At 41.3% G+C, this 26,764-nt stretch overlaps 2 protein-coding genes across 8 annotated transcripts in view; one reads left to right on the top strand and one right to left on the bottom strand.

Moving 5' to 3' along the window:
* Positions 1-26,764, top strand: part of LOC109426575 (uncharacterized) — a 116,845-nt gene that overhangs the window by 12,620 nt on the left and 77,461 nt on the right. The gene's annotated exons all lie outside the window — the stretch shown is intronic.
* The window catches only part of LOC109408458 (uncharacterized), a 32,928-nt gene continuing 6,164 nt past the window's right edge, over positions 1-26,764 (bottom strand). The window contains exons 1-2 of one of the 2 annotated variants that reach the window (XR_009997996.1): positions 14,489-26,764; positions 1-11,993 (exon numbers count right to left, since the gene is read on the bottom strand). The exon at positions 14,489-26,764 is cut by the window's right edge and continues 6,164 nt beyond it. Coding sequence is in view for 1 of the 2 variants with exons in the window: in XM_062853613.1 (XP_062709597.1) it covers positions 14,542-15,798 (1,257 nt within the window). In the remaining variant the exon portion in view is untranslated. The other variant, XM_062853613.1, reaches the window with a different exon arrangement.

A 26,764-nucleotide genomic window follows, 5' to 3' on the forward strand; every position in this document is an offset into this window, starting at 1 on the left:
TCGCAATTGCAATCAAACGATCAGATATTCTTCTTCATCCGACGTTTCGATGTTTACATCTTCTTCAGGGAATTAAGGCCGGAAGGGACGGTGGTTGAATCGTCCGCCATTGCTCTGTTGGTAGTGAGATGCAAATCTCAACTTCTACTTCATATTATTGACTAGAAATTTGATCGTCCATTTGCCCACTTGTGGTGCACAATCGACTGAAGTTTCAGCTACGTCAGTGCAGTGGAAATTGATTCGCTTTTTCAAAATCACGAGGCAAATATTTAGAAAGAGAGGGAAGATAGGAAAAAATACACGTCGTCCCGTGCGGCCTTAAAAATGTTAATCGCTTTCGTTTTGAAAAGCTATGTGGGAGCATTATCCGTCCGAAAAAACGCTGGAATTGATTTCTTGAACCCTAGTTATGTTTTTGCCGAATCCGGTTCGCACTTCTAACAACCAGTGAGATTCGAAAAAGAAGAATTAAGAATGGCGCTTCTACAAGAGCCATGGTCCTGCAAAGAAAAAAATTGTTGTACGATGAGCAACAAATTTCTTCCAGAACTGCTGTTTCAGTCAGTAAAACATAGAAATGCTTCCCTATAACAGAATTCATACAACGTGACATTGTTGCGGTCATGATGGAGGTACCAACAACTAGGGGGAAGACTGAAATTGCTATAGCTTCAGTATATTTCCCTGGTGATGATGCTGATGTATCTCCTCCTGAGATCGTTTTGTTCAATATTGCAAAGAACAACAAATCCACTATAACTCAGTCAAATTTGAACCAATAGGGTCCTAAAATGAAAAATATTTTCCCAGTTTTGCTGCATAACATGGAAGAGCATGCTATTCTGATCTCAATGGTAATTTTTCCGATCTTAAACAATAACAGAATAGTTAGTTAACTCGAAAATAAAATAATGGTGAGCAGGTCTTGTTTAACATTCGAGGTCAACCTTGACGTAACGAAAGTGAAACGGCGGGTTGCAAAAGACACCGAATTAGCTCACTTTTGACAACAAATGTTCCTGTTTGACATACACGGTAAACAAAATTTACCCAAAATTGAGTGCTAAACAAGGAGTGTTGCAAAAATTATTAAAATTTTTGAAAATATATTTTATGGACTTTACCTAATAGAAATACTTAAAAAATGAGTAAACATATTGTTTTAATCAATTCTTGATCGAATTATGCAGAAATTGAGATAGGCCTTTAGGAGCCTATTGACACAACTTTTGGAATGTGGTGAGATAGGTTAGGTATAGTATCTACCCGTGTACAACATTTCAAGTCAATTGGTTTAAAATTGACTGTGATATAGTGGAAAACAGACGAATATAGAAGCTACCGCCCAAGTGGCGCGATACCCTACATCATTGGATGTGATACCAATGACCACCATACAGTGTGCGGAAAAGGGTATTACGGTCAAATTTTAGTCACATGTACAATTTTTTTTCATAACTTTAGACTGCGTATCGTCTACCCCCGTTGGTTTGAACGACACCTTATGCAAACCAACGGGGTTCAATTTGAACTTCTAGTAATCCTGTAAGCATCTAAAAACACAATGCTAATTACCTTATTGCTGTTTTGTTTGAATTATGCGTTCCGTTTCACCCCGTTCCATGGGCAGAATGACGTTTGAACCATTTTTAATTTGAACGAAGCGCAGATTAGCGGGGGTAAAATTATTGTTTCTTACAATTAGTTCGCGAAACCCGTTTGTCTTCTTTTTTCCCATCAAGTAGCCAAAATATGATCGCACCACTATGAACGACCTGTTGGTCAAAAATTCTGTATGCGGCGCTAATATCAAATCCACATGGTTCCGGGTCATTTGGCCGAACGCCATTTGGCCGAATACCGTTTGGCCGAACGCTATTTGGCCAAAAGGGTCATTTGGCCGAATGCCATTTGGCCGAATGCCGTTTGACCGAAAATAAAAGATTATCTTAAATGACCAAGTCACTATTCCTCGCTTAAGTATAACTCGAAAGAACAGCCTATGATTCAAAGAAGGAAAAATCTTTGATAAAATTTTGACAGGTTCAACGTCAACTCATCACTGAATGTCAAAACTAGAAAGAATAGCCTATGATTAAAAGAAGGAAATATTTCTGATGATCATATTGGTAGTTGGAATGCCAAAAACTTCTTCTGATTTCTTTTGAACATAATTCGACCAAACGGCATTCGGCCAGACGACCATTCGGCCAGATGGCATTCGGCCAAATGGCGTTCGGCCAAACGGCATTCGGCCAAACGGCGTTCGGCCAAATCGCCGGACACCCTTCTGCAGCATCACTATCATCCAGAATATCGCATAACAAATGCATGGGCGCAATAAATATTATTACGATTTCGGGCCACCTGATTTGCCTTTGTGCTCACTTTTGTTTTGATGTGAACGGCCTGAAGGCTGATGCGCTGCTGCTGGGTGGGTGACAGTATCTGTTCGATTTTGACATTACATCTGTATCGCGGGCATCTCCTAGTGGCCATATCGCCGTCGCATAATGTGGATTAATTATGAGCGCCGCAATAAAAAGTGTTCAGATTAGATGCGGTCAAACCAACGAGGGTAGACGGTACACCAAAATAGCTGAGTTTTGGACCAGTAAATGGTACATTGTATGTATCAGATATGGGCTGCAAAACGGTGAGTCGATAAGGAGAGCATCCAATATAGCTCTGGTCCTCACAAGTTCCTACCTCATGCTTCCACGGGTCAAGCGATGACAAAGACCGCCAGCTAAGAGTTGTGTGCTTAGCTGGTAGTGCAGCCTGGGCACTGTTGTCCTTCTGACTTCAGCTAGATTGAGGAGGTACGATCCGAGTGTCTGTTCACCAAGGAGGTGCGGCTCAAACAGCGTCTGTTCTGGCATCCAGCGGCTGAGTAAGAAACGCTGCACCACGCCCAGCTAGATCCAAGGTGGTAGCCCCATCAGCGTGGTCGTCCCAGTGTTGGTTGGGACGTTAAACAGAACTGGCACGATGGCCCTCCGGCGAGACAGGAGTGTTGGCGTAGGCCCAATAAGCCACCCGTAAAAATCCCCATTGCGAATAACATAGGAGAAAATACGACTCGATACAATCGGCAAAGACCCACGCGACGAAATAAGGACTACGATTGGAAACTTGGAACATGGAATTGCAAGTCACTAGGTTTCGCAGGATGTGACAGGATAATCTACGACGAACTACATCCCCGCAACTTCGACATCGTGGCGTTGCAGGAACTTTGTTGGACTGGACAGAAAGTGTGGAAAAGCGGGCATCGAGCGGCTACCTTCTACCAAAGCTGTGGCACCACCAATGAACTGGGAACAGGATTTATAGTGTTGGGCAAGATGCGACAACGTGTGATCGGGTGGCAGCCGATCAACGCAAGGATGTGCATGTTGAGAGTTAAGGGCCGTTTCTTCAACTACAGCATCATCAACGTCCACTGCCCACACGAAGGGAAACCCGATGACGAGAAAGAAGCGTTCTACGCGCAGTTAGAGCAAACATACGATGGTTGCTCGCCGCGTGACGTGAAAATCGTTGTCGGCGACATGAACGCGCAGGTAGGAAGGGAGGAAATGTACAGACCGGTAATCGGGCGAAACAGCCTGCACGCCGTATCGAATGATAACGGCCAGCGATGCGTAAACTTTGCAGCCTCCCGTGGTATGGTAGTCCGAAGCACCTTCTTCCCCCGCAAAGATATCCACAAAGCCACCTGGAGATCACCCGACCATCAAACAGAAAACCAAATCGACCACGTTCTAATCGACGGTAAATTCTTCTCAGATATAACCAACGTCCGCACATACCGCAGTGCGAATATAGATTCGGATCACTACTTAGTCGCTGTATGCATGCGCTCAAAACTTTCGACAGTTATCACCACGCGTCGAAGTCGAACGCCGCGACTCAACATCGAGCAACTTCGTAACGTAGAAGTGGCTCAAGACTACGCGCAGCAGTTAGCAGTGGCCCTACCAACGGAAGAGCAGCTTGGCGCAGCTACACTTGAAGATGGCTGGAGGGACATCCGATCCGCCATAGGTAGTACCTCGGCTACAGCACTAGGCTTCGCGACTCCGAATCACAGAAACGACTGGTACGACGGCGAATGTGAACAGTTGAAAAACGAGAAGAATGCAGCATGGGCGAGAATGCTGCAACACCGTACGAGAGCGAATGAGGCACGTTACAAACAGGCGTGGAACAGGCAGAACTCAGTCTTCCGGATGAAGAAGCGCCAGCAGGAAGAACGAGATCGCGAAGCGATGGAAGAGCTGTACCGCGCTAAGGACACACGAAAGTTCTACGAGAAGCTGAACCGCTCGCGCAGAGGCTTTGTGCCACAAGCCGACATGTGCCGAGATAATCACGGGAATATTCTCACGAGCGAGCGTGAGGTGGTCGAGAGATGGCGGCAGCATTACGATGAGCACCTCAATGGCGACGTTGCAAGTACCGAAGGTGGCGTGGTAACCGATCTAGGAGTATGTGCACAGGACGAAAGACTTCCGGCCCCTGACCTTCAAGAGATTGAGGAGGAGGTTGGCCGGTTGAAAAACAACAAAGCCGCTGGAGCAGATCAACTACCAAGCGAGCTTCTAAAATACGGTGGAGAAGCACTGGTGAGAGCACTACACTGGGTCATTACCAAGATTTGGGAGGAGGAAGTATTACCGGAGGAATGGATGGAAGGTATCGTGTGTCCCATCTACAGAAAAGGGCGACAAGTTGGATTGCGGGAACTACCGCGCGATCACACTACTGAGCGCTGCCTACAAGATACTCTCTCAAATTTTATGCCGCCGTCTATCACCGATTGCAAGAGAGTTCGTGGGGCAATATCAGGCTGGATTTATGGGTGAACGCGCTACAACGGACCAGATGTTCGCCATCCGCCAGGTGTTGCAGAAATGCCGCGAATACAACGTGCCCACACATCACTTGTTCATCGATTTCAAATCGGCGTATGATACAATCGATCGAGAACAGCTATGGCAGATTATGCACGAATACGGATTCCCGGATAAACTGATACGGTTGATCAAGGCGACGATGGATCGAGTGATGTGCGTAGTTCGAGTATCAGTGACACTCTCGAGTCCCTTCGAAACTCGCAGAGGGTTACGGCAAGGTGATGGTCTTTCGTGCTTGCTGTTCAACATTGCTTTGGATGGTGTGATCAGAAGAGCGGGGATAAACACGAGTGGGACGATTTTCACGAAGTCCGTTCAGCTGCTTGGTTTCGCCGATGATATTGATATTATTGCTCGTAAATTTGAGACGATGGCGGAAACGTACATCCGACTAAAGAGTGAAGCCAGGCGAATCGGATTAGTCATTAATGTGTCGAAAACAAAGTACATGATGGCAAAGGGCTCCAGGGAGGAATCACCGCGCCCGCCACCCCGAATTCATATCGACGGTGATGAAATCGAGGCGGTTGAAGAATTCGTGTACTTGGGCTCACTGGTGACCGCCGACAACGACACCAGCAGAGAAATTCAGAGGCGCATTGTGGCAGGAAATCGTTCTTACTTTGGACTCCGCAGAACTCTACGATCGAATAAAGTTCGCCGTAACACGAAGTTAACCATCTACAAAACGCTGATTAGACCGGTCGTCCTCTATGGGCACGAAACATGGACTCTACGTGCAGAGGACCAACGCGCCCTTGGAGTTTTCGAACGGAAGGTGTTGCGTACCATCTACGGCGGAGTGCAGATGGAAGACGGGACTTGGAGAAGGCGAATGAACCACGAGCTGCATCAGCTGCTGAGAGAACCAACCATCGTCCATACCGCGAAAATCGGGAGGCTACGGTGGGCGGGTCACGTCATCAGGATGTCGGATAGCAACCCGACTAAAATGGTTCTCGAGAGTCATCCGACCGGTACAAGAAGACGTGGAGCGCAGCGAGCTAGGTGGGTCGACCAAGTGGAGGACGATCTGCGGACCCTACGCAGAGTGCGGAACTGGAGACAAACAGCCATGGACCGAGTGGAATGGAGGCGGCTACTATGTACAGCAGAGGCCACCCCGGCCTTAGCCTGACCGGTAAGGTAAGTATGTATCAGATATCAGAAGAGGGAATGAACGCATAAATGCAACGAGAGCTCATAGCCCATACCACAACGGGTTTAAACAGTGTCCTGAAAAGGACACTGTAAAACGCATAAGCGTAATGAGAGCCTATAACTCATTGGAGATAGCTTGCGACGTCATGCGACTTTCAATAAGACAAAAACTACGTTTGAGCGAGTGCTTTCTTGAAAACGTATACAACTTTGTGTAAAAGAGTCACGGTGGACATTCCCAATTGGGAGGCTGGGGGGTTCACACAAATAAGCATGTTAGCCAGGCGAACATCACAGATGTGATAATCGACAATGTATTTCAAGCATTTAAGAAAGAATGAGGTAACCAAATAAATTTGGAACTCATTCCTTCTTCAAAACTATAGAGTACCCAGGTAACCATTACACTCAGGAAAATTTGCCTCATACTTAATGGCAAATATCCATGTGCCAAACCACATCCAAAGTATATGCAACCAATACCCGATTACGCAGGCAAATTAGCGCATGAATAGTCATTTTCATTTCATTTATTTAGTATTACATCAAATTCAAGATAAAACTGAATCAACAATATTTCTCCATAATACACGGTTCGTGGCTGCCGCTCTCCATCCTCGGTCGCATCCGATGCTCGCCAAGTCACGCTCCACCTGGTCCACCCATCGTGCTCTCTGCGCTCCACGGCTTCTTGTGCCAGCCGGATCAGTTGCAAACACCAGCTTTGCAGGGTTGTTGTCCGGCATTCTTGCAACATGCCCTGCCCACCGTATCCTTCCGGCTTTGGCCACCGTCTGGATGCTGGGTTCGCCGTAAAGTGCAGCGAGCTCGTGGTTCATTCTTCTCCGCCACACACCGTTCTCCTGCACATCGCCGAAGATCGTCCTTAGCACGCGTCGCTCGAAAACTCCGAGTGCTTGCAGGTCCTCCTCGAGCATGGTCCATGTCTCGTGCCCGTAGAGGATTACCGGTCTTATTAGCGTTTTGTACATGGTGCATTTGGTGCGCGGGTGAATCTTTTCCGACCGCAGTTTCTTCTGGAGCCCGTAGTAGGCCCGACTTCCGCTGATGATGCGCCTCCGAATTTCACGGCTCACGTTGTTGTCAGCCGTCAGTAAGGATCCGAGTCAGAGCCGTAGCGTGGTCCTATGGCGCCCTTGGCAAGCATCCAGATTGACGCCCCACGACAATAAGTCATTGTTAATTTGCAAAAAATGTAGTTATTTTTTTCCAAATTTTCTTAAAAAATGGATTTTTTGGTTATGAAAAAAAGAAGAATCAAAATCCTTTACCTCAATCAATTCCCTTTTTCTTTATGAATTTCAATTGGAGTCACCCGAATTTTTTTTAAATTTATTTCTCTTATACGAGTATAAGTATGAAATGAACATATTATGCATTTCAAGAATCTCACTAAGACCAGCACAATGATTATATATTACATGTCTGATTCCCTACATAAATGATGCATTTAGTTATTCCTGATAGCTTACAGATTTTTCATTTACTTTTCTTTTCTGGATTTTTTGTCCAATTGAACTATGTTTAAACAAATACTTAATGTGTTTCAGGGTTTTACAGGAAACCCCAGGTGATCTATTTCGTGAAAACTTTAATTGGTTTCAGCAATTCCAATAACTTTACCAACGGTTTCTTCTGAAGTTTTCAAAACATTTCCCAGAAGATCTAATGAGTAATCATTAGACAAACTATGGATATAAATAAACACCAGGAGAAATTTCTAAAAAAATCTTAATGAGTTTTTGTTTGAATCTCTCGAAGGACAACTGGAATAGCTAAATGAAATTATGCAGGAATCTCTGGAAGAATGCTGTTGGAATATTCGGTCCATATGGAAATTCGTTAGACATTTCAGCAAGAATTTCCAATGGAATTTATGTAGTAATTCTTGCAGGTATTCCTGGAGTATTTCATGAAGAAATGCCTGAAGAAATGCTTGTAAGAATCTGTGGAGAACTAATGGAAGATTTTCTGAAAGAATACTGGAAGAATTTTTGAAGGAATCCCTTAAATTTTGAGAATTAAAAAAAAGTCCCTAAAATCTTTATCCCTGAGAAATTTCTAAAGGAATCCAGGTTTCATCCGACATTTCGGTCACTAGAGTAATGCGGGGCAAAAGTTCGCACCTAACAGACTTTACGAAATAGCTATTAAACGAAAAGAAAATTATATCGTTTTTCTTCGTTAAACGGGTCCCTATCATGTTGCCTTCAAAACGTAGTACTAGATTTTTTCGCGTTCCTTTTGTAGTTTTAGTAATATAATTTTTAATACAAGAACTCCAATGCGAACTTTTGCCCCATAGTGGGGGCAAAAGTTCGCATTATGCGGGGCAAAAGTTCGCACCTTGAAAAGCGTAGTTTAGTGGTGTGATGTTCATTTATTTCATGATAATTCATGTTCGTCCTTTCACTCTAGCTGTGAAACCTGTTTCTTTCTGTTCTTAGCATTACGGCCCAACTGGAATACGACCTGGTGTTCAGCTTTGGTATACAATGTATTTTATAAATACTTCCACAACTATTAACTAGAAGCTGTCCTTTCCAGCATTACTGAAGTAATCAAAATACATATTGGGGTAATCATAGAGATACGTGTTGCCCAAAATACATGAAAAAATCAAATATGCTGCAAAACTATTGAACGGGACCGTAATCGAATCTTATTTCCGTCAGTATGGTGATGAATTATAACTGTGAATTTACAAACTAAGCTATGAAAGACCTCGGTAAAGTAGATGAACATAACATGACGTTCAGGAACATACGAAAAGACAAGACGAGGATGACGAAGAAACTGTTTTAAAATGTTTTTTAGCCATTTTTCATTTCTTGATTTAAATGGAAGAACATAATGTTTGCCTTACAATCGATCCTCTTACAAAGCTAAGTTCAAACCTTCTGCCGGAACGATTTCAGGGTGCATACTACACATATTATACAAATATAGTAGTTTTTATACGAAACCATCATTGCTTCAAAGATTCTGCAATTATATTGATGTACTACATTCAGAAATCTAGTGCGAACTTTTGCCCCACAGCTACTGCGAACTTTTGCCCCACCGTCAAGGTGTTAACAATGTCCCCTTCTGCAAGAAGCACTAGTAGTTTATTGTTTATTCGAGTGCACCTCTCGAACTACTATGGAATAACGATTCTCCGACATCAAGAGGTTATGAAATTCTTCTTCTTCCTGTTACTAGAAATTCTTATTCCAAAAAGTCCAAAAATTCTATCAAAACACCTAGAAACACATTTTTTTGCATAACTCTGCCACACCATAACGAAATCGTTCCAATTTTTGTTGACGAGTAACTGGCCTGATTATGTGTCGAACCCATACAAATTTGTTTGGGTTCTTAGCTCGTGTCCAGAAAAAGACCCACTGCGAACTTTTGCCCCGTGCGAACTTTTGCCCCGCATTACTCTATATTGCGCCTTCTTCTGAGAGCATAGTTAATTCCCAGAAGAAGGCGCAATATAGCGACCAAAACGTCGGATGAAAGCTTAAGAATCCGTTTTTGAGTTGTTCCTCCAAAGACTGAACGCCATATCTCCCATAATAATCACCAACAATCGAAATTCAAAGAAAGTCAAACCTTTGGATATTTTTTTTATAGAATCAATGACATGTTTTCCAACGGACTACCTAGACAAATTTTTGAAGCAATTCCAAACTTTTGGTTTTCTGGAGAAATTTATGAGGAAATTCTGGAACGGTTTTCTTGGGGAAATCTAGTAGAAATTTATGGAGTAATCTCTAGTGAACATGGATTAACTTCAGAAAGAATATATGGAAGATTTCCCAAGCAATATTAGAGATTTCTTCTTTCTAAAGGAATCTGTAGAAAAGTTTTTGTAGGAAATTTTGGTCAAATTACTAAAGAAATCTATAGACGTTTTTCACAAAAATATCGTGATAAATTTTTAAATTAATTCTGATTGTCATTTCTTTGAGGCTTCTAAATGAATCTCTGCAGGATTTTCCATAAGAATCTATTTAGGAATTACTGAGGAAATCTATTAAAGGGTCTCAAAGTAATATTTAAAGATATTTTTGCAGGGATCTCCTTAACCCTAACAGGGATACCTGGGGTCCATTGGACCCCAGACGCCTTTCAGAGCTCGTCTTTGATGGAACACACTCAGCGAGGTGACGAAACTGAGGCCATGAAGGTATCCCTTTTAGGGTTAATAATTTGTGTGGTTACTCTGGAAAATTTCTAAAGAAATGCATTGAAGATTTTCCACGAAAAATTGTAAAATAGGAGTATTGAGAAACAGAAGCATGAAGAATTTTTGAAGGAATTTGTAACGAAATTTCTGGTAGTTTTGAAGGAAATTTTTAAATTCATCACCGAAAGTTTTTTTTTTTCTTTCAAGAATATCTGCCGAAATTTCTTGGCGAAACTATGGAAGATTATCTAGTTAAACCCTTACTGAAATATCAGGAAGAATCCTTTGACTAATTTCTGAACAAATTTCTAGATAACTTCCTGAGTTTGTAAAAAAATAAAAGAAATATTTGAATGTATGCGTAGAAAATCCCCAGTCAGATTTGTTAGAAAGAAACATTCACTAGAATAGTCTAGAATTTAAAAAGCATATTGTTTTTGCTTTGCTCATTAAAAAAATGAAATAATTTCTCGAAATAAATTTAGTAGATAAATTCCCAGGTAATATCATGGTAAATGCGCAAAGTAAACCAGAGAAATATGTTTTTTTTTTTTTTTGAGAAAACGGAAAAATATTATCCTCAAGCCAGAGGCCTTTCGGCGCCCCTCTGAGGCTGGCGCCCTTGGCAGGGGCCAACCGCACGCTACGGCTCTGTCCGAGGTAGACGAATTCCTCCACCACCTCGAAAGTATCCCCGTCTATCGTAACATTACTACCCAGACGGATCCGGTCGTTTTCGGTTCCGCCTACCAGCATGTACTTTGTTTTTGAGGCATTCACCACCAGTCCGACCTTTGCTGCTTCGCGTTTCAGGCGGGTGTACAGCTGTGCCACCGTTCCAAATGTTCTGGCAATAATGTCCATGTCGTCCGCAAAGCATACAAATTGTCCGGATTTTGTGAAAATCGTTCCCCGGCTGTTGAGCCCGGCTCGTCGCATCACACCTTCCAGAGCGATGTTGAAGAGTAGGCATGAGAGTCCATCACCTTGTCGCAGTCCCCGGCGAGATTCGAATGAACTGGATAGTTCTCCCAAAACCCTGATATAACTACAAAAGGCGGACAGAGACGAAGCGGAGGAACGTCCTAACTTATTCTTAAACGGAACGGTAAGGTTTCGGATAAAGATGGACGTTAGTCTAAACACGACTGATTCGACTGATGTACAAACAAGTTCTGATTTATTCTTCGATCGCTTTCATGTCACAGCATTCAATTTCCCTTTTTCTCTCTCGAACGAGAGGCTCTCTTCTGAACGTGCACTAACACAACAACTCCTCCTTCCTTTAAGAACGAAATCTAATTCAATTTTTAATAAACATTCGAAATCAAAATCCTTTAACATTTTGATACATTTAGATTTATAAAATATACTTAATAATATAGGAAATCACCTTTACGTTTTTTCTTAGCATTTCGATTTGATTTTCGAATTTGTTTCATTTCTTGGTTAATTTCACGCCTATCTATTTGATCTCCGATCGGAGAATCTTCTCTAAAAATAAATGATTCTGCGGGAAAACCGTAAAAATCAGGCTCTTGATCGGAGGAGGCCTCCTCTCCGACATCCGGTTCTCTCCTTCGCTTTCTGGGGTTGACCAGCGCACTCTCGCCGCGTATTACAAAATGTGAGCTAGTTTTGCGGCTGTGATCGTCGGAAATCTTAATCTGTCGTTTGTGCGCAGTAATCAACCTTCCTCCGAGCGATATCTGGAAAACAGTCGAAGAAATTCGTTTGAGATACGTTGCTGGTAACCATCGTCTTATGTCACTCTTGTTAGCGTTTTTATAGTAGATCAGGTCACCGCACTTAAGATCAACGAACTGGTCGTTAAAATGGTCAGTACTTATGGATCTAGTAGGTGAAAAGTCATCATGTCTTTTATTTAAATTATGTTTAAAACTAGTTTTGGGATTGATCAAGTCCAATAGTGTTTTGGGTCTGTATGAAAGGAGTCTCTCAGATGGAAAACAACTTCCATCCTCTTGGCAAGTGTTTCTATAATTCAATAGGAAATAAGAAATTTGTAGGTCCGTTTCTAGCTTCTTCATATCTGGGTCAATTAGAAACTTCTTAAAAACGTCTTTCACTAAACGAACCATGCGCTCTGCCTGCCCGTTGCTTTCAGGGTGATAAGGCGGACTTTTCATCACATTCACCCCTTGTCTTTCAAAAAAATCAACGAAATCCGTAGAATTGAACGGTGGTCCACCGTCTGTCACCAAAACATCCGGCAATCCATATCTGGCAAATACGTTGAGGAAAACTTTGATGACATTTTTGCTATCCGTACTACACTTCATGTATTCGAGCTCAATCCATTTTGTGTAGCTGTCAACAATCACGAGAAACGTTTTGTGGTCCAGGTGAAAAAAATCTGCATGTACTCTGCTGAATGGCTTGTTAGTCGGAATCCATGGTGAATACGCTGCTGGTCTCGTAACCGGAGTCATTTGATTGCATATTCTACAGCGTCCGACATACTCTTCTACATCCTTATTCATCCCGAACCAGTACACCGTTCTACGCGCCAGTTGTTTCATTTTGTTTATTCCGCTATGGTTTCTATGAAGCAGCTTCAACGCATTTGATTTTAAAGTATCTGGAATAATAACACGGTCATGGAACAACACGCATCCCTCTACTTCTTCCAGCTCTTGGTGGTGCGAGTACACGTCCTTGAATCTCCTGTCCAGACGGTTTGGCCATCCTTGTCTTATGTATTCCATGATTTTCACCAAAAACTCATCTCGCAATGTTTCTTTAGCAATTTCTTTGTAGTCGATAGGAAATGTTTCTGTGAAGTTTAGACTTTTTACAAATTCTCGGTCAAAAGCTTTGGGAACAGGCTGCGCAAGGGGAAAACGTGAACAAAAATCTGCATTTGCCATTTTGGAAGAGGGGCGGTATATGATTTCATAGTCGTAAATAGAAAGCTCAATGACGTAACGTTGCAGCCGTGTTACTGAAATCTGATTTTTGCCTTCTTTGCCGAAAATTCCAATCAATGGCTTATGGTCCGTGTAAATCACAAACCTCATGCCAAAAAGAAACTTATGGAATTTCTTTACCGCACAAACAACCGCCAAAGCTTCCAAATGTAAAATGGGGTACTTCCGTTGTGCATCATTCAGACTAAAAGATGTGAAACAAACAGGGCGCTCTTCTCCATCAATGACATGCGACATCACTCCTCCTAATCCGTAACTTGAAGCATCGGTGGTGACAACAATTGGTTTCGTGGGATCAAAATACTCCAACAGGCACGGTCGAAGGAGAAAACTCTTGCAGTCTTTAAAAGTTTGTTCACATTCGTCTGTCCAAAGGAATCTCACATTTTTCTTTAAAAGACCATAAAGGCACTGGATGCGGGAGGAAAGATTGGGGATAAATTTTGAATAATAATTCAGCAAACCCAAAAATGCCTTGAGCTCTGACACATTTCGCGGAGCTTTCGCTTCGCGAATAGTTTCAATTTTTAGAGGACACGGAGACAGCCCTTTATTCGTCAAAATGTGTCCCAAATATGGCAATTCCGTCACAAAAAACTTACACTTCTTCAAATTAACTTTTATATTAGCTTTGGCCAATCTTTCCAGTACTAAATAAAGTTTTCTTCGACAATCCTCCCAGTCGGTTCCCGCAATCAAAACATCGTCCAAATAACAAAACACATTGTCCAGGCCACCAAGAACTTGGTCCATAACTCTTTGAAAAATGGATGCACTTGATGATGCTCCTTGTGGCAGACGATTGTAAACATATAAGCCCTTTATTGTATTTATTACCATAAATTTTCTGGAGGCTTGCGATAACAAAAGCTGCGTATAAGCACCAGCCAAGTCAAGTGAGCAAAAAACTTTTGATCCTGATAGAGAGGCAAAAAGGTCCTGTGCTACAGGCAATGGGTAGGTATTTGGAATTATTACTTTATTTATGGAAACTTTACAATCGATCACTAAACGGATAGTTTGATCCTTCTTCATCACTATTACCACCGGTGAGGCCCATTCGCTGGTTTCTACCGGTGTGATTACCCCATCTCTCTCTAAAGAATCTAAATGCTCAATGACTTTGTCTCGTAGTCTAAGCGGAACTCCATAAGCTTTTCTAAAAATAGGCTTATCTTCCTTCAAAACAAGATCTCCTTCATACCCAACTATTGGAGATGAAAAATCCCCATCAAATACGGTTGAAAACTTACTTTTCAACTGATCGACCACATTTTCCTCGTCGAGCTTGTTAATGCTCTCGTCCTTAGTCCCCGGATTTGAAAAAAACATTTCTCCATCCTGCATAGAAGCAGTCCAACCAGGTGCGGCCCATCAAAGGAGTAAAATCGTTGTCACAACGAAGCACAATCATGTGAAGCTGCTGCAATTTGCCTTTGAGTTGAACTGAGACACTTATTTTTCCTAATACCTTCAATCTCTTGCCATCAATTACTGCCAGTTTCTTGTTACAAGGTAAAAGCTGTCTCTGTCCAAAATTTCTCAGAAAAAATTCTTCAGAAATGACGGTCTCTGCAGATCCACAATCAATCTCCATTGTCAAAGTATGTTTCTCCACTAACACCTTTACATGACAGGCTTCGTTTATGCGATTGATCGAGGAAATCATCATGCAGGGTAAATCCTCTTCGTCTTCATCATCCGTATAACAAGGTCTTTTAAAATTTGATCCCCCACTTTTGCTACTGCTAGAGGTTTTCTTCGGAGATCCTATGAACTTGACCTCTGCTTGATGCTGTCCTCTACCATGTAACTTATAGCAAAAATTGCGTGTGTGGCCGCTTTTCTTACAGAAAGAGCAAAAATATGTCGGTTTTTCTGAATCATATCTCCGGTCCCCATATCTTCCTTGTTTATGCCTAGGTGAAAATGAAACACTACGATTACCGCTTTTATTTCTACCGCGATACCTATGTTTTGAACTAGAGCGAACTTCCTTCCTACCCAAACGAGCGACTATCGAAGTATTATGATCTTCATCATCCTTCAGAACACTCGTTCTTATGTTAGAAATTTCGTGATTCATTATAAGTTTTTCCGCCCTAGCAGCAGTTAGATCATCCTCATCGCACAAACGCTTCTGAATCTCACGGTTATATACGCCTATCACCAAAAGATCACGAATGGCCCTATCTTTAAAGGTACCGAACCCACATTGTTCTGCTAGAACCTTTACCGCTATCACAAAATCCTCCGATTTTTCATTTCGACCCTGCCTTCTGCTCCAAAACTTGTAACTATTGATCACTTCCGAATCACACTTGTCAAATCTCTTTTTAAGTTGTTCCGTAATCTGCTGGTAAGATAGGGTTTTAACGTCCTGACCGGGAAAAAGCTTTTTGATTTCAGAAAATACCGTTACGCCACACACGGCTAGAAAAGATGTCTTGTAGCGCTCTTCTGGTACATTGTTATTGAGGAACACGTATTCAAGCTGCTCAACGTATTGCGCAAAAGGAATTGAATTCGGCAGGTATGGCTCAATGGTTGTGGACACCGACATTCTTTATTGAAAAATAAAACAAAAACACAAAATAAATCGAACTGCAAAAATATCACTTGGTTTCAAAATTTGGCCACAATACAAAATTCACCAAAACAAACAAAAACAAAGTCACGTACCTTGAACACTGAAGTACTTCACCTTCAAAAAAATGCTGCCGCCGCAACTCAAAACTGCATGCACGAAAACAGAGGTAAAATCAACCGTCGTAAGCACCACTGTGAGTTGGTCAAGGTTAACTTCTTGCACAGCAGCCGCCACCAATTCAGCACAAACGTCACCGTCGAAAGTCTCTTCAGAATCAGCTGATCGTGCCTTGGAGGCAGGCCTAAACAATTGATGCACCCTTTATTCAGCAACTGCACTGCACTAGATGTCGTATGGTTGTATGTAGTAGTGTACAGTAGGCTGATGTTGATATTGCAGGTCGCTCAATTGCCGTCTCACAAAATATCCCGTGTGTACTCCGACAAATTATCCGCACTAGCACTCACACATGCAGCGCACCTCATGCATGGATACCGAACGACGTGAGTGAACTTCGGCCGTCGAGTGATCGATGATTTCGACGAACTCACTCTCGCAACGACCTGTCAGATGGAGTAACTACACGGAGATAAAAGAGAAACAAAATGGTGTAAAGTATGTATCGAAATTATGGTTTGTGCTGAAACGAAGAAATGGCCAACAACGCTGGAAATCATTAATTTCTCAAAAAATTCTAAATAAAATCGTTCGGTAAAATAATTAATCAAAAACAATGCCGCTATGAAAATTCTAAAGATAGATATGCCACTTTCACTATCACTTTATGCGGCTGCAAACACAAAGCACTCTTTGAAATCCAAACAAAAGGGAAGAACAAAAGGTCATCGAATCGATAAAAAAATGCACTTCAAACGACGCTATTTTTCAGCGGAAATCTCCTAGCTCTTCCCAGGGAAAAATGACTTACGCTGAGCACTGGGAATGTAGGGCGAAATAATTAAACACTTAACCGAGTCACTATCGCGAATTCACTTAATCCGTACTTTTCTCGTCGCCAGCTGATATAACTACAAAAGGCGGACAGAGACGAAGCGGAGGAACGTCCTAACTTATTCTTAAACGGAACGGTAAGGTTTCGGATAAAGATGGACGTTAGTCTAAACACGACTGATTCGACTGATGTACAAACAAGTTCTGATTTATTCTTCGATCGCTTTCATGTCACAGCATTCAATTTCCCTTTTTCTCTCTCGAACGAGAGGCTCTCTTCTGAACGTGCACTAACACAACAAACCCTTACGCAGTTTTGCACACCGTCCATCGTTGCTTTAATCAGTCTAGTCAGCTTCCCAGGAAAGCCGTTTTCGTCCATGATTCTCCATAGCTCTGCGCGGTCGATACTGTCAATAGAAATACACTAGAACTCCAATGGCGCTGTAGTCACTTTTTTATTTAATTAATTAAATAACTTTAAATGTAGTAACTGACTATTTTTAAGTGTCTATCTTGTAGAGCATCTTTTGTTTTGGTACACAAAATTTATATGACACTTCTAGTACCGCTACTGACAATGTAAGGGCGTGGCAAACTAGATGTTAGTCACACGAACAGTCATGACATTGGACTTCTGTGGCTAATTATTCTAATATACTGTCGTATGCCGCTTTGAAGTCGATGAACAGGTGGTGCGTTGGGACCTGGTATTCACGGCATTTCTGGAGGATTTGCCGTACGGTAAAGATCTGGTCCGTTGTCGACCGGCCGTCGATGAAGCCGGCTTGATAACTTCCCACGAACTCATTTGTTTTAGGTGACAGACGACGGAAGATGATCTGGGATAGCACTTTGTAGGCAGCATTCAAAATAGTGATCGCCCTGAAGTTCTCACATTCCAAATGGTCGCCTTTCTTGTGAATGGGGCAGATTACCCCTTCCTTCCACTCCTCCGGTAGCTGTTCGGTTTCCCAGATCCTGACTATCAGCCGATGCAAACAGGTGGCCAACTTTTCCGCATGAATAGTATGTGCTCTAAATTGTATGAGTCGCTGCTGTATGGTGCCTCATCAAAAGTATGAGCCGCACTACCCCCATTGCAAAAATCCATGTCCCGGACACATAGAAGGAATGAAGATTTTTTTCCCAGTGTAAGCATTTGAATAAGCCGTGTATCAGCCCGTATTATGCATTTAAACTGCTTGCTGCCCTACGTAAGCAGTTTGAATGCATAACTGCATTGAGTTAGCATAAGCTGTATTGCTCAAATGCTTTTGGCTGTTAATTAGCATTTCAACTGCTTGAAGTGTTTTCACTTGGGAGCAATCAGAATGCTTTTCAACTGCTCTTTAAATGCTAGGAGCAAAAAGGTTGGGAGATATGTTACGCAGTTGGCAACACATATCGTCTCTCTCTTACAGAGCCTATGCTTCTGTTTACAAATTTGTGCATCTTATTTGTTTCTTCATTTTCCTCTACTCATCCAAAAGCACCAAAGAAACCATTACTACAGCTGGATTGGTTTGGGAATTTGTCCATCAATAAATCACCAATTATTTATCATTTCGTCGGAAAATGTGTGCCGAATAGGTAGATGCTTTGATGGATCATAGGATTGTTTGAACGAGGGAAGAAAGAATCATATTCCATAGATATTTAAAAGGGATCGTAATCCTCTACCTCTCAATGAAAACAAGTTTTTGATGTTGAATCTGAAGCTGTTATCGAATCATTCTTTATATTGGCGATTGAATCAACGCACGCCACCGGAACAGCTTTAGCATCGTGGATCAGGAGCAACAGAATCAGAAGCAGATATGATTCATCAATCTCCGGATCGTAAGTTCAAACCTACATCACTACAATAATCAGCAAAAAAGTACCACCTAGCACCGGCTGGAATGTGGAAGGAAGATCAAGCGGGAAGCAGGCTGAGAGAACGAGAAGCAGACGTCAATCTATTTTTTTTTTTGCTCGACGAGGCGTTACGCTTCTTTGACATTTCGTCACGACGTTCCTTAAGGGATAGCACTAAGACAGCCCGTTATTTTGCCAAAATCTGCTGTAAGGTAGCACTATAGGCGCATATACGGCTAATTAGCATTAAACGCCTTGTCGTAAAGGCTACTATAAAGCTGAAGGAATGCTATTTTAAATGCTTACTGGTTACTTGGGTAATTTGACGCCATGGAAATACCCAATAGAAAACTACAAGAACTCAAAACATGTTTGAAGTACTCAAATCCCTCTGAAGACAAATAGGACAAATGGGGTTTAATTTGCTCCTGGAGATTTGAAGTAAGCAGAGCTTTTTAGTTCCCACTATAATCCTTGGGGCAGAAGCTAGAGATTCGCTGCTATACAAAAGATTGGAAATCAGAGTTCCATTCAGAAATATCTCTTGTGGTCTGTGCGGCCCGCGAGAGACATTGTATGTAGCTTATACCATAAAATTTTCATCAAAATCGGTTTAGTATTTGTGGAGATATTGTTGAATCCTGAGATCTGCAATTTTAAAGTTTTGTACAAAGAAGATTCAAAAATAAGAACACATTTTTACTGTTTTATTTATATAGCTGATTTCAATGAAAATTTTTCTGTTTGTAAAGTATGCATGCCAAAATGTTGTGTAAAAATTTCAATTTTATCTATCTAATTTTATCTGTAAAAATTTCAATTTTATCTAACCGTTACAAAGTTATATTTTCTTAAGTGGCCGGTCAGTTTTTTTCATATTCAAACTGCTACAACTTTGAAAGAATTTCTAAATGGCTCAAAATTTATCTAAGAACAAATTTCAATAAAAGTATTATACTGTAAAATTTTATGGTATAATCAACATATAATGCACCATTACTTGTCCAAAAATAAGCTGTTTTGGTGTACGCAGTCTAAAGTTATGAAAAAATGGTGTGACCAAATTTTGACCGTACCGCCCTTGAGCACTGATATAAACAGTCGTGGGGAGTCATTGGAATATTTGTCTTCATAGATAATAATGGCAACTTTTTCAAATGCCATTTGACAAAAAGTTTTGCATCTTACTCTGTGCAATGGTGTAATTTTTGATAAGATTACAAACTGGCACGTGTCCAGCGAGCCTTTTTTGTCTGATCTTAAGCAAATAATGTTTGAATGGGGCGTGCAAGATAGCTCTTGCACACCTTTCAGAAATTCCAGAAAGACAAATTGAGGTCAATATTCGGAATGTTTGCTATCAAATTAATTAACAATGAGAGGAAATATTGATTCATTTGATCTGTATCTGCATCCCAAAAGTAAAATGAAGATATCATTGATTCTTTTAACCGTAGTTGTCCTATATTATTCATTCTTCCTCTAATAGGGATGTACCTTGGTGGAACTCCAAACTGAAATGCCTTCGAAAGTTACTGGAAAGGAGTTCAATAAAGCGAAACGAACTTCATATTGGGCTCATTACAGGAGAGCTCTCACTGAATACAACAAAGAGTTGCGAAAATCCAAGAGAAGATCTTGAATTTTAGCATGTGAAATCATAAATCATACTTCAGTGGTTGCAAGTTTACAGAAAACTCTTGCGAAGGATCTTATGAATGAAATGGGCTTTCTGAAACGTGACGATGGTGGTTTACTATAACTTCTCGTGAAACTTTAGATCTAATGATGGAAACTTATTTTGCAGGTTCGGTTCCGAGTGCGGATTTCAATAAAGAATCTCTTGAATGTTCTTTTTCTTCTTTGTGGCTCGACGTTCGCATTGGAACATGACCTGCCTCTCTTCAACTTAGTGTTTTTAGAGCACTTCCACAGTTATTAATTGAAGGGCTGTCTTTGCCTGCCATTGCATGAATTTGTACATTGTGTGGCAAGTACAGTACAATACGCTATGCCCAAGGAGTCGAGAAAAGTTTCCCGACTGGAACGGGAATCGAATCCGCCGTCTCCGAATCGGCGTTCCACAAAGAAGAAGAAGATAAGGAGATGGATATAGCGAAGCGAATTGCAGGCTGCAGTGGGCTGGGTACGTAGCACGTATGTCAGAGGGTCTACAAGCTAACATTATTTAGCAGAGAAATAGGAAGAATCCGTCACATGGGGGTCTAACAATCGTTCAGAGCGGCTGGAAGCAATTCAGGCCAAACATATCTAAAGGTCCTATCTGCAGAAGAGAGGCTCTCTTTGGTTTACCTCTCTTTTGTTAATATCTCAGCTGTTTATTTGAATTATGATTGTCTCCTTGCATGGAGCGATGGTCAAAATAATCGTCTTTTGATTTGTACTTCAAAAGTAGTTGAAAAGTTTACCATTACATTGCAATCATTGAAAGAGAAAGTGAACAAAGAGAGCCTCTCAAATGCAGATAGGACCCATTGAAATGTTTGGCCTGAATTGGTCAGGGACCGAGCCCAGTAGAAATGATTGCTTTATTTGGTGTAGACTCACCGCTACGAGTTTCAGTCTATCAAGTATCAATTACACTAGTTTACAGCATTTTTGAACTCGGCTGATGATCATTTTTGGTTTAGAATCATGCCCTGAGTTCGAAACCGCGAAGGAAAAAAATACAGTAGAACGGAAAATTTTTCGACTTTCCATACAAGATTGATGATTTGAAATCGTTTTTTCTTCTATTTTTAAGCAAAGTCGCTCACTTCACACACCTCATTCTCCGTAATCAATGCTCCGATTGAGCTGATTTTTTACTGTAACTCGCCTACATATGACATCCAAAAAAAAAAAAAACTTTAAAAATTTTTTTTATTGTTTTTTCCTTATTGAAAAAAAAATACATTTCCTCATATATTTTTGGAGATTTGGCTAAAATTTAAGGATATCGTCCCTAAAACTTGCCAATATCTTAAATTTCAACAATCGGATGCAAACATGCATTCATATGATCGCATGGTATTACATCTTCTTCTTCTTTATAGCTCTACGTCCCCACTGGGACTTGGCCTGCCTCGCTTCAACTTGGTGTTCTTTGAGCACTTCCACAGTTATTATTTGAAGAGCTTTCTTTGCCTGCCATTGCACGAAATTGTATATTGTGAGGCAAGTACAATGATACACTATGCCCAGGGAGTCGAGAAATTTTTCCCGACCGGGACGGGAATCGAACCCACCGTCTCCGGATTGGCGATCCATAGCCTTAACCACTAGACTAACTGGAGACCCCATGGTATTACATATATTCAGCTTTTAATTTATGGAAAAAAGATTGAAAATTCATTGAACAAAACGCAAGATATTTGAATTTCAGTAAATTCCATATTTTTAAAAGTTGTAAAACTTGATATTGAGCTAAAACTCAAAAACTGTTCTACTTAAATTTTTTTGAAGCACGGTTTCGAAATCAGCGCTAAATTGTGCTTCAAAAATTTTGGTTGTTGATAGAAGTTCACGACTTTCTTTTACTTTATAAACTAGTGTTATCAAGGAAGTATTTTGAGCCACGCTACTCCTCAGACTCCATTTGCGGTTCGATTTATCTTATATCTCCCTAGCCGTCAATTTCTAGATACGGTTACCGTATAGCCGCATTGCGCTATGAAACACGAAGTCGTATAGGGTGTAGGATAGGATGCTCAAGTGGAGGCCATTAGAGTGCATGCCATGACATGCTCCCATTTAACCGCGTGTAAAGTGTACGCATATCGCCTCCACTTTAGCATCCTAATCAATATCATATGCGATCGCGTGTTGGCTGGGTGGACTTATGCCACCGAAACAGAACAGACGATCCTTTGTCTTATGTTTATGTTGGGACGGTTACATACCTGGTAACCCTATAGAGTGAATACGACAAAACAACGAGAAATACTAATGAGATTCAGTTGTTTTGCGAAGAGATACCGCACTGGAAGGGTTGTTATAGTCGTAGTGGAATTAGTTATAAGTTTTCATGGATATTCAATAAAATATAATCACCTTCAGTTTAAGCTGATCGACCGTGAAAAGTGTCCGCTCTAAAAATTAGTTTCGTGATTGAATCACCGCAACCCCCCGCAACAGTTTAGTCAGTTGTAATACTTGCTACCGACACTACACAGTTCTAGGATGATTAGAAAAAAAGTTAACATTTTTTTGTAGAAGATGGTCCTTAACCCCACACTACCTGGACCTTCTGTCCGGGTATCCGGGTATCCGTTGATCAGATTATCCCCCCATTGTTTAGAAAAAGAAACGGTGGACGTAAATTAGGTACCATGGTGTTATATTAGACTCAACCATGCATTGGCTTCTAATGCTTCCATCTTCTACAGGGCCAACCTTTGCGTTCTGATGTATTTTGCGTACTCGAATTTTGATTTTGTTTAGCCCTATTTTCTTAAATTTTCACTCGATTTTCATGAACATTTGACAGAACAACCGGAAATTACTACCGTTTCATAGAATACACTTGGTTGGATGACCGGTTCCGGATTTATACGGAACCCAGTGAGGCACGTCGGTTGGCCAAAGGAGACCGCCTTCAAACAATCTGCTATATAACAAAGTTTTGACTATTTTTTCAGTCAATGTCTTATTCTCGGAAGATCGATCATTGTAGAATCTAAATATGGTTTAGAATCTCTTAACAAAGCGTGTTTTTACAAATTGGAATCAATTTTGAAAATTGGGACGGAAATCGGTAAACGCCTAAATGTATGCAATATCTTGTAATTTCATTTGATTAGATCTCAAAATTGTTAATGTAAATTTAACAATAAAAAGTAGCCAAAATGGACATGATAATTTGAGTGCGCAAAATGCGTCAGGAACGCATGGGTTGAGTCCAGTGCTGAAAATGTCATTTCGACATATCTAAATTCAACCACCTACAGCTCATTTTAGAAGCTGAACGTGATAATATGATATATGAAAAACTTGTGCAACAGGACCAGTTCTACGAGAAAGTAAAAGAAAACCCGCTCTTTTTTCGAATATTTAAAGTAAATATCACGGACTACCTTTGAAAAATGCCAATAGATATTCACCATGAATATCGTTGTCATTTTTCGAAGGTAGTCCGTGACATTCACCTCGATTATTAAAAAAAAGAGCAGTTTTTCCTTGACGTTTTTTTGTAGAACTGGTCTAGCCGCACAAGTTTTTCATATAGGGCACTGCACTGTTTTGATTTTGTATGGGATTTTGACGTTTCGTGGCCTTGTTGTTTACTAAATTTCTGTAAGAGTGAAAGAGAAGGAGATAATTCCATGCACTGCCCTATACCATATTTTCAGGTTCAGCTTCGAACATGAGCTACAAGGAGGTTAAATTTAGATAAGTCGTAATAACATTTTATGCACTGGTTGAGTCGATTATCTTTCAAGAGGTCTTCTATACGTTTTAACAAACAACTTTTCAATGAAAAACATAATATTTAAATCACAATTTATCGGTTGTAATTCTGCTTGCGGTGTTATTTCTTACGAACGGGTAGTTCGGGAGTGTTAGCTGAAGGGCTAGCAGCTACGTTGCGATTAAGTTTCATGAAAAAGTATAAACCAGCAACACATTGTCCCTCTTCCAGTTAAATTTTCAATTATATACAATTCTGCGAGATGGTCGTTGCCGTTGATATCTCCCCAACCATCCAACGTGAGAGCCTTTATTCTGAAGACCCGCATAAACCATTTTCATTCCTGTCCAGGGGCGTACAATTTCGTTTCAATGATACACTTTCATGCAGCATTTGAATGAGTCACTTCAACCGTTTCATACATTTTTCTAATCACTCGGTTCGTTTTAAAAACTTTTCCGCTCATCGTAGTACTCGGTAGTCTCCCACCCGGTCGCATTGCTTGTGCTTCACACGTCAGAGCATTAGTGTCTCACTGGTGCGCGCTAGTCTCTCAATGGTTACAGGCGCCGATTAATTGGATTTAAGTGGTCGAATTTGTTAACCTCTTTCATAAAACATAATTATCATTCTATTGGCGTGCACCACTATTGAAAAATGCGGTTTAAATAGTGTTTTTATCATGTTGAAGTATTTCAATGACTCATAAATGAAACGAAAATCCAAGTGTATCATTCCATGTTTCATACACACTTGTTTCTGTTGCAGCAGCGAACGAGTGTATTGCTGGGTGAGAGATGAAGCATCACAGCAGTCCGTTCGTATGGGAAACGATTTGCTACGTCGGTCGTACGTCATGTTTTCCTTTCGAAATTGCACGACCCTGTTCCTGTCTGCGAGGGCAGTTAATTGGATAATGTTTTGCAGCCATTCTTGGCTAGCCAATGCAGACCATGTTACACCCAGTCATGCAATGTTGCAATGTTTTTCGAACATACGTGACTTTCTGGGGACTTCCGTTTTAGTGCCAGTCAGTGCCATGAAAAATGCATACAGAAAGATATTGTTCGTCGTCAGTGACGACAGACGCGCCAAATGTCGTAAAGGGACTGAAAGTGTGTGCGGAATGATGGAATGGTCTCCGTCCGACGACACACCAAGGTTACGGCGTATTTTTCCTATTTTCCTACATGATTCAGAGGCATCGCTCCAGCGCCGATGATGCAATGTGGTTTTCCATCCCAAACGGGGCCCGGCATATAAAGGTAGGCGTGTTTTCCGCTCGCCCGCGGAATGGATTCTTCTTTCACCGAGAGTTGGTGTTCATCGTACGCCTAAGAATAGCATTTCTGTGTCAAGGTTTATCGGATCTTGAGCTGCGGAGGTATTACTGTGGTTAACTGCACCACATCTCGGGACCGATTCAGTCGAGAAGAAAGCAAACAGATTCGACATGGCCAATTTGGGATGATTCATGGGGAAAACTCGCGTTGGTTTGCTTCGTTCTGCAGGCAGATTCCAAAAGCAGCGTGAAGTGGGATAAATACTCTAGAGCACAAATTCACACAAGTTGAATTTGAATAAGTTGAGACTCAAACTTTATTGATTTTTGTGAAAATAAGCATAAGGATGAGCATAGATGATCGTACAAATAATAGTTGCTACTCCGTGATTGACTAGAACAATCAAAATTACACATAGAACTACAAAATACACAAAATTTCATTCTACATCAACGAAACGGAACGAAAATCATTAATCGCTCCGAAGAACATCTCATCAGCTCCCGTTTTCATGGTTTTACTGGGTTTGGGGTTTACTCTATCGTAAAGTATTTGCCTTATGTGCCAGTGCTGGGACATACTAGTCAACACGGTTCGAGTTGGGATGGGAGTTGTTTATCGTTTTCCGCGCGTTTACTTCCTCCTCGCCTATGCTACATATGTCGTCCATTCACAAGCAAGTGGTGTTTGAGATGTGCTACCGAACGGTGCCGTTTATGTTGAGAATGAAGCAAACATTGCGGCCCGCTTGCTCGCGCGGTATTTAGCCTAGAAATAATACGGAAAAGCGCGCGCATGGTGGTTGTGAAATTTTAGAATTTATGCTGCACTAGGCCGGGAAGGCTAAAATTAAAACTCTGTTGGGGAAGGTGCAAGCGAGCGATGCGATAGTAGAAGCGATACACACGTGGAGTGTGAGACATGCGTGTGTGGTGGTTACCGGTCGGTTGTAGATTCACCATCTGTTTAGATTTCCCAACTACGATTATCTTCGAAGTGCTGGGAACTGCCTCCTCAATACAATGTTTAAAGAAGAAGATAAATTCTAGTCTTTCACAAATTTAAGCAGTCGTGACATTGCAGTGCTATTTTTTTCGAAATCCCTTTTTACCCTTCTTACACCCATAAGAAGGGTATAAATACCGCTTGGAAAACCGACTTTCGATCCGAGGCCCGCAGGGCCGAGTCACATATACCAATCAACTCAGCTCGACGAATTGAGCAAATGTCTGTATGTGCGTGTGTGTGTATGTGTGTGTGTGTGTGTATGTATGTTACAAAAAAATGTCACTCACGGTTCTCAGCCGTCTGTTGACCGATTTGAGTTCTCTTGGAAGCAAATGAAAGCTACTACATCCTAGTAGAACGCTATTGAATTTTATTTTGATTGGACGTTCGGTTACCGAGATATCTTTCAAAGAGTGCTAGGGAGTAG

This window comes from Aedes albopictus, chromosome 2 (assembly GCF_035046485.1).
Source record: "Aedes albopictus strain Foshan chromosome 2, AalbF5, whole genome shotgun sequence".
Taxonomy (NCBI): Eukaryota; Metazoa; Arthropoda; class Insecta; order Diptera; family Culicidae; genus Aedes; species Aedes albopictus.